Source organism: Lutzomyia longipalpis, chromosome 1 (genome assembly GCF_024334085.1).
Source record: "Lutzomyia longipalpis isolate SR_M1_2022 chromosome 1, ASM2433408v1".
NCBI classification, from domain to species: Eukaryota; Metazoa; Arthropoda; class Insecta; order Diptera; family Psychodidae; genus Lutzomyia; species Lutzomyia longipalpis.
Window position 1 is genome coordinate 1,621,038 of NC_074707.1, and position 22,706 is coordinate 1,643,743.

The 22,706-nt window shown below is 37.2% G+C and overlaps 1 protein-coding gene and 1 pseudogene across 1 annotated transcript in view; both read right to left on the bottom strand.

Moving 5' to 3' along the window:
* Window positions 1–19,712: 19,712 nt before the first annotated feature.
* Window positions 19,713–22,227, bottom strand: LOC129786813 (protein PALS1-like; annotated as a pseudogene).
* Window positions 22,228–22,235: 8 nt separating this feature from the next.
* The window catches only part of LOC129786814 (uncharacterized), a 5,058-nt gene continuing 4,587 nt past the window's right edge, over window positions 22,236–22,706 (bottom strand). Inside the window, exon 7 of the mRNA XM_055822055.1 lies at window positions 22,236–22,357. Within this exon, the coding sequence (XP_055678030.1) occupies window positions 22,236–22,357 (122 nt within the window). The remainder of the gene's footprint in view (window positions 22,358–22,706) is intronic.

The following is a 22,706-nucleotide window of genomic DNA, read 5'->3' on the forward strand; positions in this document are numbered from 1 at the left end:
TCAATTTTTAACTAGTTAATTTAAAATATTCCCTGTCTTACTTTTTTTTAACGTCGCCTTAAGTTATTATTATAATTCAATATTTTGTAGTAGAGATATGTTAAAAATTGAATCACCATAAGGTAAAGGCTGAGTCTAAATAAGGGAAAATTTGAGTTGCGATGAGGGAGTTAAGTCAACATTAGTTTTTTTCTGAGTCACGATTAGATGGAGCCCACATAAAAATAACATAAAATATATTTATTTTTACAAAAAACGAATGCAAAAGTATAAATAATGAGTTCTAGAATTTTTTTGTGTAAATTTCAAGAATTTTAGCTAAAAATTCACTTTTCTGAAGAATTTTCAGCTCGTTGACTTTGCAAATTTTTCATAAATTCTTTGCAGTATATCCCAGTTAAAACATAAAATGTTTGGCAATTAAAACTTAAAAATAAATTACCCTCAATACACACCTGTGCAGTGTTTTTAGTTAACAGGGTGAAGCGCGTAAAATTTACATATTTCCACATGAGGTTGAGTCAATTCTTTTTTTGCGCATATGTATCCAAAAATTTATGTAATGAGTAATTTTGCACTAATGAGAGAATGCTTTTCCGTGTCACACACAACACAATTCTTGTGTGTATTTGTGCAAAACAAATATAATGTGAACTGCATGTGCGTGAAGAGGGGGGGAGGCGGTAGAATGAAATACATGTGGGTGGAATGGAAAATACGCTTTTGGGGAAGAATAATTCTACAAATGCAGAGCAACTCACTTTGTCACTGAAATAATGATAAATGATAATGCACTTCACGAATAATTATCATGTGGAAAATCCTGACAATTTGATTTAATGCATGAGAGGTATATGTACATACATATATAAACTATATTTTCTCACTTTTCACTCAAAACAACAATGCGCTTAATTGCTTAACTAACTCATTCTGGGACTGAGTGAGCAACTTCGGAGATTGTTCCCTTTTAATTGAAACTTTCGCACCAGATGAAAGCAGAAAAGTTTCAATCAGAGCACTGCAAGTTGTCATTGGTAGGAGCTTTGGATTCTGCTGGGGATTTGTATGTCATTGGCACTAAATGTAAATTTAATTATAAGCAAAAATTAGCAACACAATAAAGTAAAAAGAAGCGACATTGAAAAATATCCCAAAAGAAGCTTTAGGGAGCTTTTATGAAGAATTTATTCAAATAGAATTCAATGCATTTAAGATGAGTCAGAACAATTTTATTTTCTTTAGAGGATAGAGATTATTCAATCATGTCCTGACAATTATCCTGTGGTGAGAGTAAATTCTTTTTTTTTATCAATGAATTTAACAAAAAATAAGGATCAACATTCATAAATATAAACCTACACACACAACACATGTAGTAAGAAGAGGCTTTCTTGGGTGTTGGGTAATAAAAAAATGGAACGGGGTGATTGCCTCTCCCAAGAACGAAAAAGGAGTTGAAGAATATATTTTGAGAACCCCATTGAACATTGCGTTTTCATATCAATGGAAGGTTCTTTTTCCGGATGTGGAAAATGGTGTGAATTTCCTTTATATTGTGTCAGTGTCAAAGTGGAGCTTGGCACAAATGTTTGATCCCCATTTTGACAATAAAAAGGAAATCGTATTGAATTTTCATTTATTTCTATTTTCCGGCAATTGGATCATAACCATATAAAATATATAAATAGAGAGAAAGGTATATCAACCTTTTCACCTCCCACCATCATCCAATATATTCTTCTCACAGCCCCACATTTTCTTTTTCTCCCCCATTGAGAATTTCCTCTGTATGATGGGTAAAGGATTGTGCGAGAGATGTTTTGCAGAAAACATCGAAGCTTTTCTCTTTATGCACGCTTAATAAATTTTCATTCAGAAAGCTCATTCTTTGAATATTTCGCATTTATCGTGGTGTTAACGTGCTATATATACACATGTGTTTCTAAAGAGAGCAATTTTGTACTCATAATATCCATTACACACTCCACTATTCATTCCACATACATGTTGGCACATTATAATTTAATAGATGTAAGAGGTGTGTTGTTAATCTCCTGTTAAGTCTTTTGGTCTCCTAAAACATGACAAGATGGAAGAGACGAAATTGGAAGTGAAATATGTCTTTCGTCTCTCACCATAATGTATTATTTATAACGACAAGTGCACCATTTTTGTACAATTATTTACATTTGCATAAATTGTAGAGATTGTATAGAGAAACATACATACATTTCGCTGTAAAGCTTTCAGAGCTTCTCAATCTTGTCAATTTTTTCTTTTCTTTTTTTAAATTTTCTTCACGTCCAATATGAACGATTGAAGTATTACTTATAGGAGGTATAATGAAGATGTCTAGTGGAATGTTTTTCGAGAAAATCTCTCTTCTGCAAGTGTTGAAAGAAAAGCTGCAAGTCATGCGAAGAGACGTCTTAATTTCCTGCAGAGAACTGCTGTGGAGAGTAAAAGCAGAAAATTCTATGAATTTTCTCAATCTTCTTGGGTAGATGTTTGAGAATATTGGATAGAGAGCATGTACCTAAACATAGTGGCACCATTCATTATAGAATTGACAAGATATGTGAATTGTATATGGTGAAGATTAGTAAATGAATTTGCTGTTTTAACACTGGCATGTCTCTTTGCGGAGAAACATGTTGATTGACTGTTTATAGGTGGTGCGTGTGTACATATACAAAATGTTAATTCGTCGGTAAATACACAAACTATATAAATTTATACATAAGGTGGCATGGCGAGGGAGGTCTCTCCAGCATCGTATGTATGCCCCGTGGACATCCAAAAGTACCTCAATTGCCTTGGGCTTTGGGTCAACAATGAGGCTGTCTGTGATTGACTCGACCAGTTGTGCAAATAGTTAGCAAAGAGTATATAGGATACCAAGCATCAAAGAAAAAAAAACTCGCTTCTGGCCAACATCAATATATACTTGAATTTTTCCTCACAGCGACATTGTTGATTTAAGGAATAATTTAATTATTTGCCAAAATACAATTACATGTTTACCTGAAAAATATTTCCCCATTCCGTGGCTTAAAGAAGACGATGGAACACTTCATTTAATCTCCAAAGATGTTGAAGAAGTGTTTTTATGTACGTTGTATGTGTGCGCAAAGTAATCTTGTTGTAAGAAAAGTTGATGCATCTCTTATTAAAGTAGTTTTGACACTAATCGCATGTTCAATTAATTTCTATATAGGGGTAATGTGAATTTTAATTGAAACTCTCAGTTTCATCGCATTTTATTGCGGTGAGAAAAATGCGAAAGGCACGAATTTTATATGCGATACTGTTCTCTTTCACAAGTGTGCTTATGGTGTATACAATTATTGGTAATAAGTAATTAGCTAAGTGGATCGCTTTAATAATTAGAAGCGAAAAAAAATCAATTCATGCATGAATTTTTTTCTATTTCATTAGGGCTGGTAACTGATTTTTTTTGTCGCAGAGAATTGAGTAAATAGCAAAAGGAATTTCATGGGAATTGCTAATGAATTTCTCCCCACTATTTCCACTCGGGAGAATCACGGATATTGCAAATAAACCACAGAAATTGCTGAAGCTTCTTTCTATGCTTTCTTTAACTGTGGAATATGTTGTATATGATTCGAAACTATAGAAAAATTAATTTATTTGTTTTTAAAGTAATTAAAAATTATGCCTTAAAACCAAGACGTGTTTATCTGGCAAATATTTTGGTATTTTAAGCGAATCATCCAAATATTTCTGAAGATCTGAATATTTGATTTTATATGACCATCTCTTACTAAAAATCGAAAAACTTAAAATCGAAAAAAAAATCCAAAAACGTATCTGGAAATTTTTAGTTTGACTTTAGTCTTTTTTGGGTTTAATTTACTACTTTTTAGCATTAATTTACTACTTTTCGATTTGAATTTAGAACTCTTCGGCCTAAAATAACTATACTTTTTAAGTTTCAATTTTAGTTTTTTTTAAGGCTATAATTAATATATTTTAAAGTTTTTTTTTTTTGAGATTGGAGACTGCCTTTTTAAGTTTAAAAACCAAATACTTTTAGGCTTGAATTTAGCATGATTTGGGGTGAAATTACTATTCGGTTTGAATTTAGTCCTTTTCAGGCTTGTTAGGCTTCTGCTTCTCAATCTAAGCAATTAAGAGGCCAAAAACCAATATTTTGATTTCCTTGGCAAATCAAATAATTCCGAAGATCCGAATAATTTCGTCCAGATAAACCGTCCTTGCATAAAACTTTTTTAAAATGTAGAATATAATTAAAATTATTTTTATTCTAATTTTTCATTTCTTTATGTTCAAAAGTTCTTGAAAAAAAAATCGCATAAAGTTATCCCTGAAGCTGCGATTAGAACATAAAAATTAAACTAAACATTCATCTAAAAATCTATGGAATCTAAGGGTAAAATTTACTATTCAGAGTTAAGATTCCTTAAGAAAGACTTAAATTTTCTTAAGATTCTTACAGTTCTCTTAAGATTCTTTAAGTTTTCTAAAGCATTTCCATAAGTTCTCTTAAGTTTCAATTAGGACTTTCAAGTTTTTTTTAAGGGAAATTTAAGATTTCTTAAGTAAATCAAGCTAGTTGCATGCATATCTTTAATGATTTTTACGAATTTCGATGCCCGAAAGCGATAAAAAAAATCATCGCTTAAACAAACTTAAAAATCTTAATTTTTTCTTAGGAAATCTTAAGTGTTTTTTAAAGAATCTTAAGAAATCTTAAGAAAACTTAAATCTGTCTGACAGTGAATTTCATCCTTATAAATTATATCCTGTTCCTGAATTTCTTATCAATTTTTCCAATATACCATTTCCCACATAATGGGCCTTATTCAGCGACCAAGAAACCCTTGAAATCTTTAAATTTTGTATCGAAATTTCAAGATTTCAAGTAAATTTCAAGGGTTTCTTGGTCGCTGAATAAGATCCAATATTTAGAAATGCAACAAACAAAAAACTAAAGACAACGCAAGAATCATAGCTACTGAGTAAATAGCAAAGATTACAGGTAATAAACAATGTACGGGAAACAATGTGTATATTTGCATGGCAATCATTTTCCATATATCACCAGAAAATTTACGCGTTAATTATGGCCCATCTGAGCCTAAAATCCCACCTGTCGTGGGACACACAGTGGGACATCAAGATTATTCTTGGGTGGGGTGGTTGTATGAATTATTTCTGTGGCGTGTTTGAAATGTACATAATGTGTATGTATATAGCAAAATCACTTTTCCCCCACATATGCGATGTGAATGACTTTTTGGCGGGAAAATTGTCACACCTTCATCCATTGTTACAAAGGTACCACGCACGCATACAGCTGTACACACAGCCCTAAGAAATTAATTTTACTTGCTAAAAACATCACGAAAGTGAGTTACACGTTTCATTATGTGCAATTATGTACAGACAAGACAGAAAATCGCGTATTTCAAGTTTATTACACCATCTCCCAAGAGAGTTTTATCGACAGCAAGGTAGGAGGCCCCCCCTGTGAGTATGTGATGCTGGGGAGAGAGTGAGAGAAGATAATGAGCCTAGGTTCACGGAGCCAAGTCAGTAGCTGACCACAGCAGTTGTAATTCATGTCGCTGCGATGACGGCTACTACAGGTGAAATTGGTTACCTTGATTGGCTCACGCGCGAATTTATTTGTGTATTGTACTCTCTCGCATGTAGCGTCCGTGTCATTGAGTGATCTCGTGCGATATTAAATATCAGCCGGACTAGTTCATCAACTAAGTAAATACAAATTCTCAGGGAATATTTATACAAAAAGTTTCTCACGATCGTAACGTGATAATGTGTGATCGAGATAACGCGATCGCGTGCCCACCTGTGCCAATCCGCAGACGCTATGTCGCTTACCACAAAATCTATAAATTTCATCGAATACCACATTTGGTCGTGTGCAACTCGCGCATATTGTGCCGAAGATCACATGAAGATCAACGTGTTGTGTGTTGCAGTGTCATTGATTTCGTGGGGGACACAACTGTGTCGGTTTGGGTTGAATTTCATAGAAAAGTCCATCTTAGATCCTTCGATGGGGAGTACAATTTAAACCCTCCGCAGCAGCGGTACAATCATTCCCATGGAGATCACGTGAAGGGAAGACAATCTGTGGTGTCTTTCATAAAACTTCCATTGGCGGGAAGTTTCTGCACATGCCGTCTGAGGCGAGATTGTGGATCACACGAAGAGATTCGCAAGAGGTCCCCATTGAGACGGCAGAAATGCATTGAGGAGGATGTTGAGGAAGAATTGTGGCCAAATACTGAATTAAGAATTGACGAGGATACCTGTGTGCCCGAGGAGATTCATTGGTGTGGCATTGACACACAACCGAGGCCACATCACACGAAAATTAATGTACCTGATGGCCGGCAAAGGTTCCTCTACCCACGTGTCAGAAGCACTGCAGAAATGGGTGGAAGCAGCCCAGGTAATTGCGTCACATCCCATCTCAATCGGGCTAATAGGGTGCCAGATGGGGTAGTAGATTGTGGCACAGTGACCAGTGGTGGTGTGATGTGTGGCCCATGGCAGAAACACAAGGCAACACAATGGATTTCGGTGGATGTCAATGGCACAGTGGATGGCTCAAGGGTGGCGATGGGTGGTAAGAGCACGAATCAAATGACGACCTCCGGGGTTTGGGTGTCCAATTCGATGGTCATTGATTCGAGAGTGCTAGCGTGGATTGTTTCTTATGTACGAGATGCCGTGTTTGTTGCCCTCACACGATCAACGAAGCAACTGAATCACGGTCACCTCTTCACCTTCTTGTATCACATTTATATCGAGTGCGAAACCCATTGGCCAATTACCTTTGAACCGAATCGTGTGCGCTTTCTCACCCAATCCACTGGACCCCCATCGATGGCCCATATTCCATTCCTTCGGTTTCTTTTCAAAGTTTCCATTCAACTCCAATCCACTGGACGATATTACATGGCAAGTGGTATTCAATGTAGAAAATTGAATACACTCCTACCGGCAATTTTCGCGCCAAAAGGACGAAGGACATTCATGGGGAAGGTGTACAAGAATAGTTGGGATCAAGCATTGCTGGCTTCATGCTCGAGGCCTCTTCCGGAATTTTTGGTGAGTTTTTTTCCTTCTTTTTTTTTTGAATGGCTTCCAGAAGATTAGGAAAATGCGGAAAATCGCATGAAGAAAATTGATGAAATTTTTAAATTGAAATTTATTATTTACCAGAGGAAAATTCAATTGAATTTCATACAAAAAAATTAAAAACTATTTTTTAAAATTATTTATTTCTCTCCAAGGGGTATTTATTTGTCAAATTTTATGACTTTTTTGACGAATAATTCAAAGGTTGGTGAACAAATCCAAATACTTCCGAAGAACGGAATACTTTCATTCAGTTAAAAAAAAATTGCTTAGAAGCGAATTACTTTTTTCCTGCTTGATGTTAGTACTTTTTATTAGGCTTGAATCTAGTATTTAAAGGCTTAGATTTACTACATTTTAAACTTAAATTTAGTATTTTTTTAGTTTTTGTTTTTAATCTGAAACTTTGAAGGACTAAAACCGAATAATTTTTTTAGGCTTTATTAATTTAGTATTTTTAGGCTTAGATTTACTACATTTTAGGCTTAAATTTACTATTTTTAAACTTTTCTTCTTTAATCTGAACCTTATTTAAATTTTTTGACGAATAATTCAAAGGTTGGTGAACAAATCAAAATACTTCCGAAGAACGGAATACTTTCATTCAGTTAAAAAAAATTGCTTAGAAGCGAATTACGTTTTTTCCTGCTTGAATTTAGTACTTTTTAGGCTTGAATCCAGTATTTAAAGGCTTAGATTTACCACACTTTAGGCTTAAATTTAGTAGGTACTTAAGCTTTTCTTTCTTAATCTGAACCGATTAATGACTAAAACCGAATAATTCTTTTCAAATTTTAGTATTTTTTTAAAAGTTCTTGTTTCTTAATCTGAACCTTTTAGTGACATAAAACCGATTAAGTTTTTTAGGCTTTAATTAAGTATTTTTAAGCTTAGATTTACCACACTTTAGACTTAAATTTAGTAGGTACTTAAGCTTTTCTTTCTTAATCTGAACCTTTTAAGGACTAAAAACGAATTACTTAAAAATATTTTAAGTCTTAAATTTACTACTTTTTAAGGCGAATAATTCGAATATTTTTATTTAGATAAACACCCCTTGTTTCTCTCTAATATTATTTATCATATAGTTCCAATGATCCTTTTGGAAAACTCATTTTCCCGGGGGAATGAAAAATAAACTGAACAGTTTATTTAAAATGGTATTTTCCACATTTAATGAACATTTCTATCCATTTATTAATAAAAATCGATTAAGCCACAGAGGGGATATCAAAGCAAGTATCAAAGGGATACAGTAACATGGTTTTAATTCACAAACATATATGAAGCAGAAATATTGTGCTCTCGTTCAATAAATGCTGCATATTAATACGCGAAAAGAGGCCCCATGAGATTTATTTTTTATCATCTTTTTTTTTTTATTACAAATGCCACTAACTTTTTTTTTTCAATGAATGTCCACTTTTATTTATCATATTTCACGATAAAGCAAAAAAATAATGTCAGAGGTTGTTCGATATTGTATATTGAACTTATGCCTCCGGCATCATCCTATAATATTTCCCTATGATGAATATTGAATGGGAAGTAATTAAATATTTAGACGCATGATGGGGGACAAAAATTTTTGGCAAAAATTCCATCATTTTGAGTGCGGGGATAAAAGCTGCGAGAGGGAAAAAACGTTGGGACAATCGATATAATTGTTTGAAATGAAAAATTGAAAATGTCATCATAATTGCGAATACTTTAATGTGTTTTCCCATCAAACTTTCCTCATTTTCTCTCCACTTTTTTGTTTTTTTCTTCCTTAAAATCTGCGGCTATGTGAGATAAGTTAAATAGGACTTTCAATTTTAATTTGTATGATTGTTTTTTCTTCGCGCACCGTTCTTTTCTTCTCATATCTGTCCTATCTCGATGTGGACCTTTTTTCTCCCCATAAGGAGATATCTGATGAATTTTCCTGCCTAATTTTCATTAAATACGATTAATTACTTTCGTTTTTTCACACTTTTCACCCAAAAATTCTCACAATGTTGTCCTTAAAGGAAAGTTTTTCCTTCACAATGGAAAATCAGGAAAATCCAACTTGGTGAATTGTTTTGTAATTTATAGCTTGTTGGACTTACTTCCGACACACAGTGACTGTCTCTTAAGGAAGAAAATTGTGCTTGCAGAATAAATGACAAGGAATGGCGTAGTATTGTGCGTGAATTTATAAAGATATTATTCCAAATTTGTCGTTTTGTGCGATGTTTCGGAGTTTTAGCATGAAGCGAGTATCTAACACGGAAAATGTTTACCATGCAGAGGGTATGATGAATTGTCATTTAAATTCAAGCATTTGCACCACCCTGTCGAAGCTATATTCTTGAATTGATGCCTCTAACTTTGTCTCTGTGCTCACACAAGCAACTCGTCTTTTTGGGAGAAAACTTGCCAAGATGGAGGTTAGTACGTGCCAAGGATGAGATTGAGAGATTACCCAAATATGTGAGACAAATTAATCAGGCTGGCTCGGCTGGCTTAAAGTTGCGTTTTTGGGAAAATTTCTTTATGAAAAAAAAAATTTAAAAAAGGGTAATTTGTCAAAGAAATTCATTGGAGTGAGTTTAGGGCTATCCTTTGGGATATGTTGTGAAGTTCAGTGAACTGCTTCACAAAGTAATTAGGTGCCAGAGCGTGGACAAAATCCAGAGAGTGTGCCAATTTGGTTACCGACAATAAATAATTTTTTTTGAAGGACCAATGCCTGTGACAAAATATAATTAAGGAATTCGCGGTGAGGAGGGGCCGGGTATGTGGTCAGAGTGGATATTACATATATGTACGCTGTGCTGGTGGCATGGAGGGCAGCTTGTATTGCTGGAACTAATGAGGGCACCACACCATCGGTGGCTGTCCTCGGAGTTTATTAATAAACTCTCAACTCTCACCCTTTCCCCTCGAGCAAACCACCCATTTGGATGGGTGATGAAATGTGTGAGAGAATCCCCAGCACAAGACACACCGAATGGAAGTTAATCGAGTGGAAAACACACGTGATTAACATCAATACCCCGTAGATTGTGACCAAAGTCTATGAGCAATTTTCCTCCTCAAACGATACACAAACTCTTCACATTATACACCCTCATCCGGGGCTATTTCCCACATGGAAAATATATTCAAACGATTCTGTCGGCACTTTGAAACAGACACAAAAAAAAACCCTCTCAACCCACGCTTGGGAACACTCTGTTGTCGCAGCAAATTCATCGATTCGTTCATAATGTTCTTCACAATTCATTTGAAATTTTACATGAGCCATACAGAAAATCAGTATTGGATAATTCTATCTTCTCTATACAACCTTTTGTGCCCCCCACGTGCTCCTCCTCTGGCAAAGCAAGAAGATTCCATCCACAGAGAGAGAGACATGAGCGATTAGTTCAGCAATGTTGGGGTATTTTATGTAGATTTCATGGATATTTCTAATGACTCTTCAGTGCTTGATGATGATACTTCGCGGTGTCTCCTCTTGTGTATCTTGTATTTACCATACAAGGGGTGTTTATCTGAATGAGAATTTTCAAATTATTCGTTAAGAATCGAATTATTCGTTAAGTTTCCGTTTATTCGTCGAGATTTGGAGATTTGAATTCGGATTATTCGTTGAGATTCGGATTGTTCGTCAAGAAGACTTAGGTTATTTCGTAAAGAAGAATCGAATTATTCGTTGAGATTCGGATTATTTGTTGTGATTCGGCATAATAATCGAAATACTCGACAGATAAATGCCCCTTTGTTACCATACTTACATAAGTTTTCTTCTTTTTCACCAAGTGTGGTACTCTCCCACCATAATGGATCAATTTTCAGCATTTTTAGGAAATTCCGTATAGAATAAACACTCATATTGACTTGCCTCATGTACATACTTGTATTGAAAAATCAATAGTAATTGCTAATTGCCTATAATGTATTTGGATAAATATGTAGTCGCTCTTATGTACATATAAATATATTAAAATGTATAAGTAGTATCATCAAATAAAATGAACATTGTTGCCCTTTATGTTATTTTGTAGGTCAAATTGATAAAATTATTTTCTAAGAATATCAAATCAATATAGGAACGCCTCTAGAAAACCACAAAGCACCTCGCCATAATTCTGCAAATTAAGTCAGAAATGTCTCCATGTGAGATCATATATCCTCTATATTTTACATTATGAATTAATTATTTATATAGTTGAAAATGGAGGCGCCTGGTAAACCACAAGGCGTCTCCATTTCACTACAAATTGAAACTAATTTGTTGGTAAAAGGACAACTAATTAGAATGTCAAATATTCGTCTCAATAGATGGTTGGATGACAACTGGAATACCTTGGATTAGCTAATTTAATATTCTTTGTATTGATTTATGTAAATTTTCGGATGGTATCCCCCATGAAAAAAAAATTGAAACTCCGCTAAAAAATGTTTTTACAGCATGTGTAATTTAATTCATTTATTCTTGTATTTTCTTACGCTGAGATTTCCTGGAAAAGCCGTGGGTTTTATTGGGAAAATTTGTTTTTTGAATTATTATCGAATATCCAATCATAATTTTTCGTTTTTTCTTCTTCATGTGTATTTTTTGAACTAGACTTAATCATAAAGACAATCGATAGTTTATTTAGGGAGAGAAAGCCAAGAAAGGTGGCGTAAAAAAAAACAGATAAGACTCAAAAAAAAATCGAAGAAGATTGTAAGAAATAGGTAGTAAAAAGGTAAAGAGTGAAACCCTTGGAACAGATCTAACGCTACATAAAATATGTTTGCATAAAAAAGTATCTAAGCGTTTCTGCCACCCTCAATAATATCTTTCTTTTGGAGGTAAGACACACACTCACACATACGTGTGATTCGGGGAAGGTCTTTTTTTCCGTTGAAGAAGGTAAAATACAACCTAGAGGGACCTTGTTTTGATATGTGGGGCGGAAAATTGGAATGAAGTTCGATTCCCAAAAGTCCATAAATGTTTTATGAGGGTAATTATTTTATTGTTTTCTTTTCCCTTTTTCGTCCTTTTCACGTGAAAGGAGTCATGATTGGTGATAACATCTTATGAGATAAGATCTCTGGCCAATTTGTTTTCAATTTCACTTTCTGACCCACTCTCTTCCACGTGAAAGGAGTGGTAATGAATTGTCATTTCGTATTATGTGTCTGCCTGAGTGGGTGGGCAATTAAAGTTTCAAAATGCTTCAGGACAACTTAAGGGGCTTCGCCAAACCACACTCTAATCCTTCTCTCAGATTATCTTCAATTTTTCTTTCAACCTGTCTTCTAATTCATTTCACACGAAATGTATTAAAATTTATTCTGATTAACTAACTTTGGTAATTTTTATATTTCTTTGTTAAGGAAAATTTTGTAATAATTTCCAGAATTTGAGGATTTTCTTTAACATATTTGGTTCTCTTAAAACATAAATTAACGCGTGACAATATAAAGAAAGGAAAATATGATTTTTAATTCATTTTCAACGAATTTAAAAGGAAAATTTCCAAAATTATGAATGTAAGAAAATAGTGAGTGATATGAATATTTACTTTTTCTGTCGAAATGACAAAATGATTTAACCCTTTAAGGACCATTGGGTGTCATACGCTGACCCAAAGGCTAGATTTTGAAAATGTTTCATTTTGTATAGTTATTTTATAAATACTAAGTCCAAATTAGTACAAGACTATGTCTTTACAATCCCTGATCATTTTATGATCACGAAAGGACATCCCTAAGGACTCACAGGATCAGGAAGGACGAAAAACCGAAAATTGTTGAAATCGGATTTTTTGCCAAAAATGTCTTATTTCAGCTCAAAGGAACCCCTAAAAATTATTTTTAGTTTAATCAGCTCGCTAGATTGATCGCGCTCCTTAAAAGGTTAAATTGATATTTTGAGTCATTTTAGAAGATACTTTGTTCTAATTTCTATCACAATAAGTATAGAAGAATAATAAAAAAGAAGATTTATATTTTAATTTGATTATTTTTCCAATCATATTCTGTTTTCATTCAATCTGTGTTATTCAGGATGTTATTCATTCCATGATTCTACCTGAGAATGTTTATGCAATGAGAAGTTAGAACTGTGAGGTCATTGTAGTCAAAATCCACATTCTCCATGTCAAAGGTCAATGGGAGTAATATAATCTCTTTCGCAATTTCTTCTTTGCCTTTGAGGTGTACCAATTTCTCATCTACTTCGTATCATTTTACAAAGAGCTTTGCTTTCTATGTATGAGACTTTTTCCCGGAAATGGGAAAAGCATCTCAAGGAAAACCTTTCGTCCCTTCACTTTCATTGATTTTTTGCACATCTCTTGAGAATCTCTTCAAAATTCTCATTGAAAATGAAACTGAAAGGAAGAGTGGTTTGTTTTTCATTTAGGTACTCGGTGGAATATTTTAAAATAAAAGAAGGTGGAAAAACTAAAAATTAAAATCTTGCTTGGTATCAAAGCAGAAATTTCGTACAAAGAAGTCTGATTTTGTGAGAAATATCTCTTCTCGTTCGTTAAAAAAAATTCTCGAGTGGTTTCTCCTACTTTTCTGTGAAAATGCACGGTTTTAGTGGGAAATGCAGGATAAATATAGAGCTATCTCTAGTACAATGCAGAAAAGAAAAGGGTTGATAAAAAAAGAGGGCTGCAGAGTGTGAAATTTATTATCCACTTGGAAGTGAGATAATTTCGATAATGATACAATTATTCCGCGCAAGTGAGTGTCCATTGAGCAATTCAGTGTGTTCGATTGCATGGAAAATGCGAATGGATGTGAGTTCGAACGCATTTTCTTTTGTGCGACAACACCTTGGTGAACAATTGGATTAATTATTCAGTATGTGGCGCCAACGACCCGTTTCAGTGGTCAAACGAGCTTCTAGTCTTTCATCCCTTCCTCACATACAACGCATTGCCAACTCAACCCTTGACTATGGAAGCAATATAGGGAACTCATCACACCCTTGTGTGTACCTACATACATTGTGTTGTCCTCGTTCTAAAATAGGTTTCACAGGAATGAAAATCCTTTGTGAAAAAAATTATTGGCAGATAGGAAAATGATTTAGTTTCCTCAAAGAAAAATCTTTTGCAGGACAAACAGACAAAATAGGGAAATTTCTTGAATTAGAAGTTTCTATCAATGAATTAAGTTTAAAAAATAAAATATACTGATAAGTTCTATTAAATAATCAGGCGGAATAAATGGTCGCGTAGATGCGGACCATAGATAAGAATAGATCAGAGAAATTTGCGCATCCTTTGCGATTTATTCTCGCATGAATAAATTAATTTCAAACCACTGATCAATAACATAATTGGATACGTGTCCCACATATTATGTAATAATATGTGGGACATATTATGGTATATGTAATATTCCTAACATAGACCGCAGCTTCCACTTTCGGACACACTTTCACGGGGGGGGAGGGGGGAGAGTGAAGAGGGTGGTGCGTTATTGTGCAAAAGGAGAGGGTCACATTTAGAGTCTATATTGAGTGGTTTAGATAGGGGTGGACAGACTTTGGTTTCACTTTCCCATTTTAACATCTCTAATTATCACGAAGGGGGGGTGTGGCGCTCACTCTCTCTCTCTGGACTTTTCGCATTATTCTAAAGCACCCACTCACCAAATGGGAGCTTTTCATCTTTTCAGAGCTTTACTTTATTTAACCCATCTCCACATTCAACCATCACTCCAAGAGGCTATTCAGGAACTTTCCAAATAAGTTAGATGGGTAAAATGTACCAAAGTATAGGGGAGACCGGGGCTAATAAAGTCACTTAAGGGTTTAGAAAGAGCTCAAAATATCATATTTCCCAAATAAATAAAGCGAAATGTATAGAACATTTCTTTATGAAATTTACTGCCCTAAAACTCTTTCTCAGATCATTTTGTTATATTTAGTTAGGAAATATGATATTTTTGGCTTTTTCCAAACCTTTAAGTGACTTTATTAGCTCCGCCCTCCCCCATGGAGATTTTATGTGCCGAAATATTGTGAACATTATTAAGGCAATTTTTGGAAATTTTGCAATTACATAACATACAAGAAATGAATTTTTTTTAATTAAGAAAATTTAAAGAAAACGCTTTTAGAATAATCCTAGAATCATAACACTTATTTAACATTAAATATATAAAATTATGCCTAAGGAGAGATCTTAAGATTACTTATGAAAAAACTTAAGATTTTTTTTTTTTTTTTTTTTTTTTTTTAAACGTATTTAATAAAGCGATCTGCACAAGAGGGTACAATAAACTTTAATACAAGACAATAAAAAGAGAGACATGATGGTTTAACGTCGGGGAAAAACCATAAAACTAAAGCACACCGATCACAACGGGGTAAAGAGGTCGGAAGGCTTCACCTTCCTAAGCCTTCTCGGCTTTCCATCGTCAATCGCCAGCTGCCCAGCAAGGTCATTTTCATGCCCAAGCAGTCGCTCTCTGTAGCGCCTGCTGACCTCAGCTATCTCCTCCTGAACCGGGAGGACGTTCAGGTCCCTATGCAGCTGGTCGTTGGTTACGTACCAGGGGGCGTCAGTGATTTGCCTGAGGGCCTTGCTTTGGAATCTTTGTATTATGTCCACATTTGACTTAGCTGCTGCTCCCCACAGTTGCAGGCCATACGTCCACACAGGCCTAATTATGGTCTTGTAGATCAGAGTTTTGTTTGACAGAGACATCTTAGATCTCCTTCCAAGCAGCCAGTACAAGCCCCTCCACCTAAGACTCAGTTGCTTCCTTTTCATCCATAGATGAGTTCTCCAGGTTAGCCTCCTGTCAAGGTGCAACCCGAGATATTTGGTGACATTCGATTGGGGAATCTCACTTCCATTCAGTAGTACTGGTGGGCAAGAACCGTTTCTAAGTGTGAAGGTAACCTGGACGGATTTCTGTTCATTGGCCTTGATTTTCCATCTGCGTAGCCATGACTCGATCAATTCTAAATGCCCCTGGAGCATCTGCGACGCCAACCCCGGCGAATCAGCCACAGCAAGGACAGCAGTATCGTCCGCAAACGTTGCCATGGTATTCTGACGACAACGAGGGAGATCCGCAGTGAATAAGACATACAATACGGGCCCCAGGACGCTACCCTGGGGGACCCCAGAGCGGATTGGCAACGTCTGCGACTCCTCGAGCCCCTGCCTCACGAAGAACTGCCTATCCGACAAGAAGGACTTGATGATGAGGTAGAAATTGAATGGAAGGAATTTTTTGATTTTGTAGTTAAGGCCATCATGCCAAACTCGATCAAAAGCCTGACTAACATCAAGGAAAGCGCCCGTGCAATATTGTCGGTCTTCAAAGGCCGCATGTATGACATCCACTAATCGATGGACCTGCTCCACCGTACCATGGCCTGGCCTGAACCCAAATTGGTGAGCAGGAATTAGGGCTTCCGCCGCAAGGATGGGTCTCAATCGATGCATCAGAAGTTTCTCAAAGACCTTCCCGAGGATTGATAAAAGGCTGATTGGACGATATGAGCTCAGTTCATCTGATTTCTTTCCCGGCTTCAGAATTACCTTCACTTGTGCAATCTTCCACCGACTCGGGAAGTGACCGATTGTTAGCATGGCATTGAAGATCCTCTGGATAAGTCTGACACACTTTGCAGTAATTTCCTTTAACATCCTTCCAGTAATCTTGTCGTGCCCAGGAGCCTTGTGCGGTCGAAGATCATCAACGAGCACATTTACAATTTCGCCAACACGGAATTTTTTAATAGGTAACGACAATTGTCCAGGAGCTTCCAGAAATCGGTCCACCTCCTCGTCATGATCATCCATGCCAGGCCAGACACGAAACACGCTTTCCAGATGCTCAGCAAAAGCCTTGGCCTTACTCTCATCATCTCTTGCCCAACTTCCATCCACCCTCCTCACAGGGGGAACCGCAGCCTGGGGCCTAGTGACTCTCCTGGTAGCCCTCCAAAGACTATAATCGGTGGCCTCAGTAGGTGATAAACCCTCAAGATACTCCGAGATGGACTTCTCACATAAATCCCTCATCATCCTCTTCAAAGCTTTGGCAGAGCGGTTGAAATTTTTCTTGTCATCAGGGTGCCTGGTAGTTTGCCAAATTTGTCGGAGTCTGCGTTTCTCCTGAAGCTTCTCCCGCACGCTAAAAGGAACGTGATAATGTTTGAACTTCCCTTCATGCACTGCCGAAGTCGACGATCGAGCGGCTTCGCGTAAGGCCTCCGTGAGAGCACCCACAGACTCCTCAAGCCCAACCCTGTCATCAATAGCATCGGGAACGACGATGAGTTTGTCCAGGGCATCTCTAAAAAGGTTCCAGTCAGTAGACCGATTAGTAAGGTGGGCCTCTCTATGCAACTGAGCAACGTCGGCAAAAACCTCAAGAATCACCGGGCTGTGGTCAGAGGAGAGATCCAGAGAAGAACTCACTCTGCATCGCGATGCATCCACGCCGCCAACCACGGCAAAATCCAGCAGATCAGGGAGCTTATTGCGGTCTGCAGGCCAGTAAGTAGGCTCTCCAGTAGATAAGAATTTGTAGTTGTTGCTCATGGCTGTCTCATAGAGTTCCTTCCCCTTTGGGTTAACCAATCGCGAACCCCAAAAAGGATGTTTGGCATTAAAGTCTCCAGCGGAGATAAACCTGCTACCAAGAGTGCCAAAATATCTCTCAAACTGATGTTTCTTCACTAAGTGTCTAGGTGGGCAGTAGACAGATGAAATTGTGATCGGAGCGCCCGGGCAAATGACCTCAACCGAAGTAGCCTGCAGAAAATCCTCCCTGAATTTTTCTCGAATATTGTGCTTGTTATCTCTCCTGATTATTATGGCCGTCCCTCCGTGCGCAGTACCGTCCGGATGCTTGGTATTGTAAATTATATAATTAGGGATTTTGATAAAACTTTTTGTTGTGAAGTGTGTTTCAGATACCATGAGAATATCCACGTCGTTTGCATAAAGATAATTTTTCACTTCCAGGACATGGTTACAAAGACCATTGGCATTCCACATGACTAGTTTTAAGACTTTAAGATTCATTTTGATCTCATTTCGGCCACGAGGATAGTTAATAAATTAAGTACTGTGGATATTTGTTGCGAAAGACCTTTCATCATTGAAGTCAGCACAGAAATGTCGTTATTATTTGAAGCATTCGAATCATTGCCAGCCGGGTTGGACACACCTTGCCCCTCAGTAACACCAACGCCACCTGTGACATCGGAATATGACAATCCATCAATTCTGGTAGCAGTGTTTACATTTGTGGAAGTTTGGCGATGCAATCTACGTTCCTGTGCAACTCTATCCCTGAGATCCGATGTCCTTTGTCTCTTCAGCTGCAGGTGAGCCTCACAACCCCGGAAGTTCGCAGGGTGGCCGCCCCCACAGTTAACACACTTCACATTCTCATCACGAACCTTCCTTGTGCACTTTTCAGTCGCGTGCCCACCCGCACACTTAACACACTGAGGAGCCCTATGGCAAAAGGACTTTGTATGGCCATATCTCTGGCACTTCGTACATTGGACAACTTCCTTCGATGGACGCGGAGGCTCCACCTGCACGACATGACTCAAGAGGCGCGTGATTTGGTAAATTTCCTTGTTGTTGTTTGCAGCAGTGACTTCAACAAAGAAGAGCGGCAGGGGGAGCTTTGTGCCCCTTTGCTTAACATTGTGCACACGCACAACATTGTGTCCTAGTTCCTTAAGGGCATTCTTGATGTCCTCGTGTATCACAGCATGATGCAGCCCCCGGATCACAGCGCGGAAGCCCCTCTCGCTCTTCAATTGGAATGAGTGCATGTCAGTGTTTTTGTCTTTGAGAGCCTTGTAAATCTTCCGGTAAGAGTCACTGTTCTTTGTTTGTATCTTTACAGTGTTGTCCTTAAGAGCCTTGAGGGTGTATAAATTCTTGGCAAGAGACTCCAGGAGTGCCACAAGTGGCGATAGGGTCTCAACTCCATGGACAAAAATAGGCGGAGGTGTGGGCTCTTTCTTAGTGGCAGAATCAGAGTCAGAGGTGCCGTTGTTTTGAGAATCACCATCGGTCTCCATGTCATTTGATTCCTCCCTCGTGGAAAGGGCGTCAAAGGAGTTGCTAGTTGGAACCGCTGCTAGCCAGTTGGTTAACTTAGGCTGCTTCATCTGGGGTTGCTTGCTATTACCAGGATCATCCCTTGGTCTTTTGGTCTGGGAATTTCCTTGGCTCCCACTGGTCGATGGCACGAGAGACATCTGTCAGGTTGGTGTCCTCCACAAAAATGATTTAAAACGCTTGTAAGGCTTGGAAGAATCCACGCATTTGAATTCGACAAGGTTGCACGTCTATAGCGTGGACCCCCAAGACCTAAAAGGATACTAGCCTTCGGCTTAATCAACAAAAATTAGTATAAAACAAGCACAGTGAAAAAAGTTGGTGAGAATCACTTGCCTGTGAATCTGAATCCAAACTTAAGATTAATTAAAGAAATTTTAAGAAACATTTAAGATTTTCAAGAAACCCTGATTTTTGCTGAAGAAAACTTAAGAATCTTATATTTTTCATATAGAATCTTCAGGAATCTAATGATTTAAGACATTCTTAAATAAATCAAAGATTCTTAAAAGAAACTTAAAGAATCTTAAGAAAATTTAAATCTTTTATAAAAAATCTTAAGTTTGTCTAACAAGTGAATTTCATCCATTATATAATTACATTAATTGCTGAAAATAAAAGAAAATCATACCCTAAATTCAAAAGTTACGTATATAAGTATTTACCTGTGGTGCTAAAAAAACTCACTTTCAAATTGATTCGTCTAAACTTTTTGTGCTTCTCTGTTATGTATTTTTCTTTCTGAACCTACATTTATACTTTATTTATTCCATGACTCCATTCGATTCCTTTTTCAGGGATAAATAAATCGGGTCCCCCGCGCCTCAAGTTGGGTGAAAATGTGTCTTTCACTTCGGAGTAGAGATGATAAAAAATTCATTACCATCCCAGTAAACAAATTTTGTCAATCATTGATCAATTATTGAGATCAATATTGAGTCAATATAGGTCCGCATAGATGATCAATAGTTGATCAATCGGATTGATTATCAATAATTGATCAATAGTTGACCAATCAGATTGATAAACAATTATCGCTCAATTCTAAATCAATCTGATTGATTATCAATAATTGATCAATAGTTGATCAATCAGATTGATAAACAATTATCGCTCAATTCTCAATCAATCATAACGATAATTAATTATTACATTGTTTTCCTAATAAAACAAAAAATATTTATTTCAATAACGTTTTTATTTTATTATTTCACATAACCTTTCCAGTATTTCAGTTTTTTTTCAGTTTTTTTTATTCTTTCTTTTTTTTTTTTTTTTTTTTTTTTTTTAATTTACATTGACATTCCTCATTTTTAAGTTGCGATTTTTTTGTTTCGCTGCATTAAGGGCAATTTGAATCCCATTTCGCAACTTCTCCTCAACGAATATTCCGTGTTTTACGGTTAACGCACCTGAAAAATTAGTGGGGGGATTAGTGGGGAAATATGTATTACTAAAAATTGTTAGCTTAAGCCAAAAAAATGTACAAATTAGTGATTCTAAATCTAATATTATATTTTGTTTAATGTGAAAATTTGTGTTGCTTAAAAATTTGTTGCGTAATCCCCCCTTTTGGAAACTAATCCCTAATACATGACACGGAGTGTACAGATCATCCTCGGGATCGCAGTCAAAATGGGAATGTACATGCAGAATTGGTGGATCGCGACCACCGCCACCAGGTTGTGGACTCCCAGCTGGGACAATGAGGAAGGAAAGAGTACCCGTCATTGCACCCAGTAGGGCACACACGTCATTTACACTCTTCCTCCGGATCTCAATCCCATTCATGTCGAGAATCTCATCACCTTCGTGCAGGAGTCCCGATTTCTCTGCTGCAGCTCCACGAACAATTTGTCCAATGACCATGGCTTTACCCTCATTGCGTATTATAGCCCCTAGGGGTTCCGATGACTTCTCAATGCGAATAATTCATATGAGATCCTACGTACCGTCGTGCAGGGTATTCACGGGTGTTACAATGGGTTCACGCTGCTTAATGACCAGATTGTTGCTTACGGCATTGTCCGTATGTGGCACAACAGGTGGCATTCACAGGCTTCATGGGCAACGGTGTTGACACGGGCGTCGCCAGGAGTGACGACGAACAACTCCGATGTGTGCCTGGAATAGTACGATGACAGTATACCGCAGAATTCAATGGCAGCTGGTGAATTTGACTGTGCCAGCGATTCCATGCAATCCTTAGCCACGGTCTGAACATTGCTTATAATGGGATTTTTAACACGCGTTCGTCGACACTGCAGGACGGATGTACGTGAGACAAGAGCACGAGCCACACCCAGATCCAGTAGAAGACTCTGCGCCGGCATCACACAACCCGCCAATGATGCCAATCCATATTTATTCAGGTGATTCTGCAAACGTTGCAGTGCACTCACCAGTTCACCATAGCCAATTCCAATTCTTCATCCTTCAGATAGGCTTTATTCTCCACCCCAATCGGATTGATGACCACTGAGCTATCCAGTAGTGATTGTAACTTGCGTGAACCACGTAAACTTGCTCTGAGGAATTCATTCTATTGCGCTACTCTTTCTTCCTATTCTTGTCGTCGTCTGAGCTGCTCCTGGAATTTCTTAATGCTATCCAATTATTCGGGGGTTGGTTCGACAATTTGTGCGATTTGACCCGGTGTTTGTTGCTGAAGTGTTATTTTATGATCGGGCACCTGTGGAGCTGATGTACGATTCACCAAACGACCATTCTGGTCGTTTGATCATTCACGTGGTCATTCCTCGTGATCATTCACGAGGTGGTGGAATTGGCTTTACTGATCCATTTAGCTGAATCGGTAGACGAGGTGATGGGTATCGCGGTGGTGTCTTATTGCGTGCAATAAATGAATCCGGAACATCTACGGTAATCTCACTATGCGGACCATTATCCTGATTTACAGATAGCATCGTTAACATTTCAAAGTCACTCGCTTGAAGGTGGTGATGATCTTTCACGGAATCTTCACCGAAGACCGAGACGAAGACTCTGATCTCCAAAAAGAACTTCGGTACCACCAACGAATGGTAATTCACTCTTTGATATGCTATTGGCCCCGAGGAACTCACTTGATGGCTCAGAATCTCCTTTAGAAAGTGTCGCTTACTCAAGTCTTGGTCTGCGACCGTTTGCTAGAATCTGGCTAGAACTATTTCCATAAACTAATAAAGGTTGTGTTTCCAGCACTACAATTACTGCTTTTATTGTTATTAAGTGTTATATTAGGATTATTATTTATGAATTGTTGATTGTTCGTTGAAGATGTCGTCACTTGTTACTGCTGCACATTACTTATCAATGCGTAGTAGCAAGTGGACAGTGGAACGGATTAATCGGTATAAATTCATGTGTGCTAGTTCACGTAGAATTCGCCATTTTAATGTAATATGGAGAGATTTTCAATAGGCCCTGTATACCTACGTATATAGTGTATGC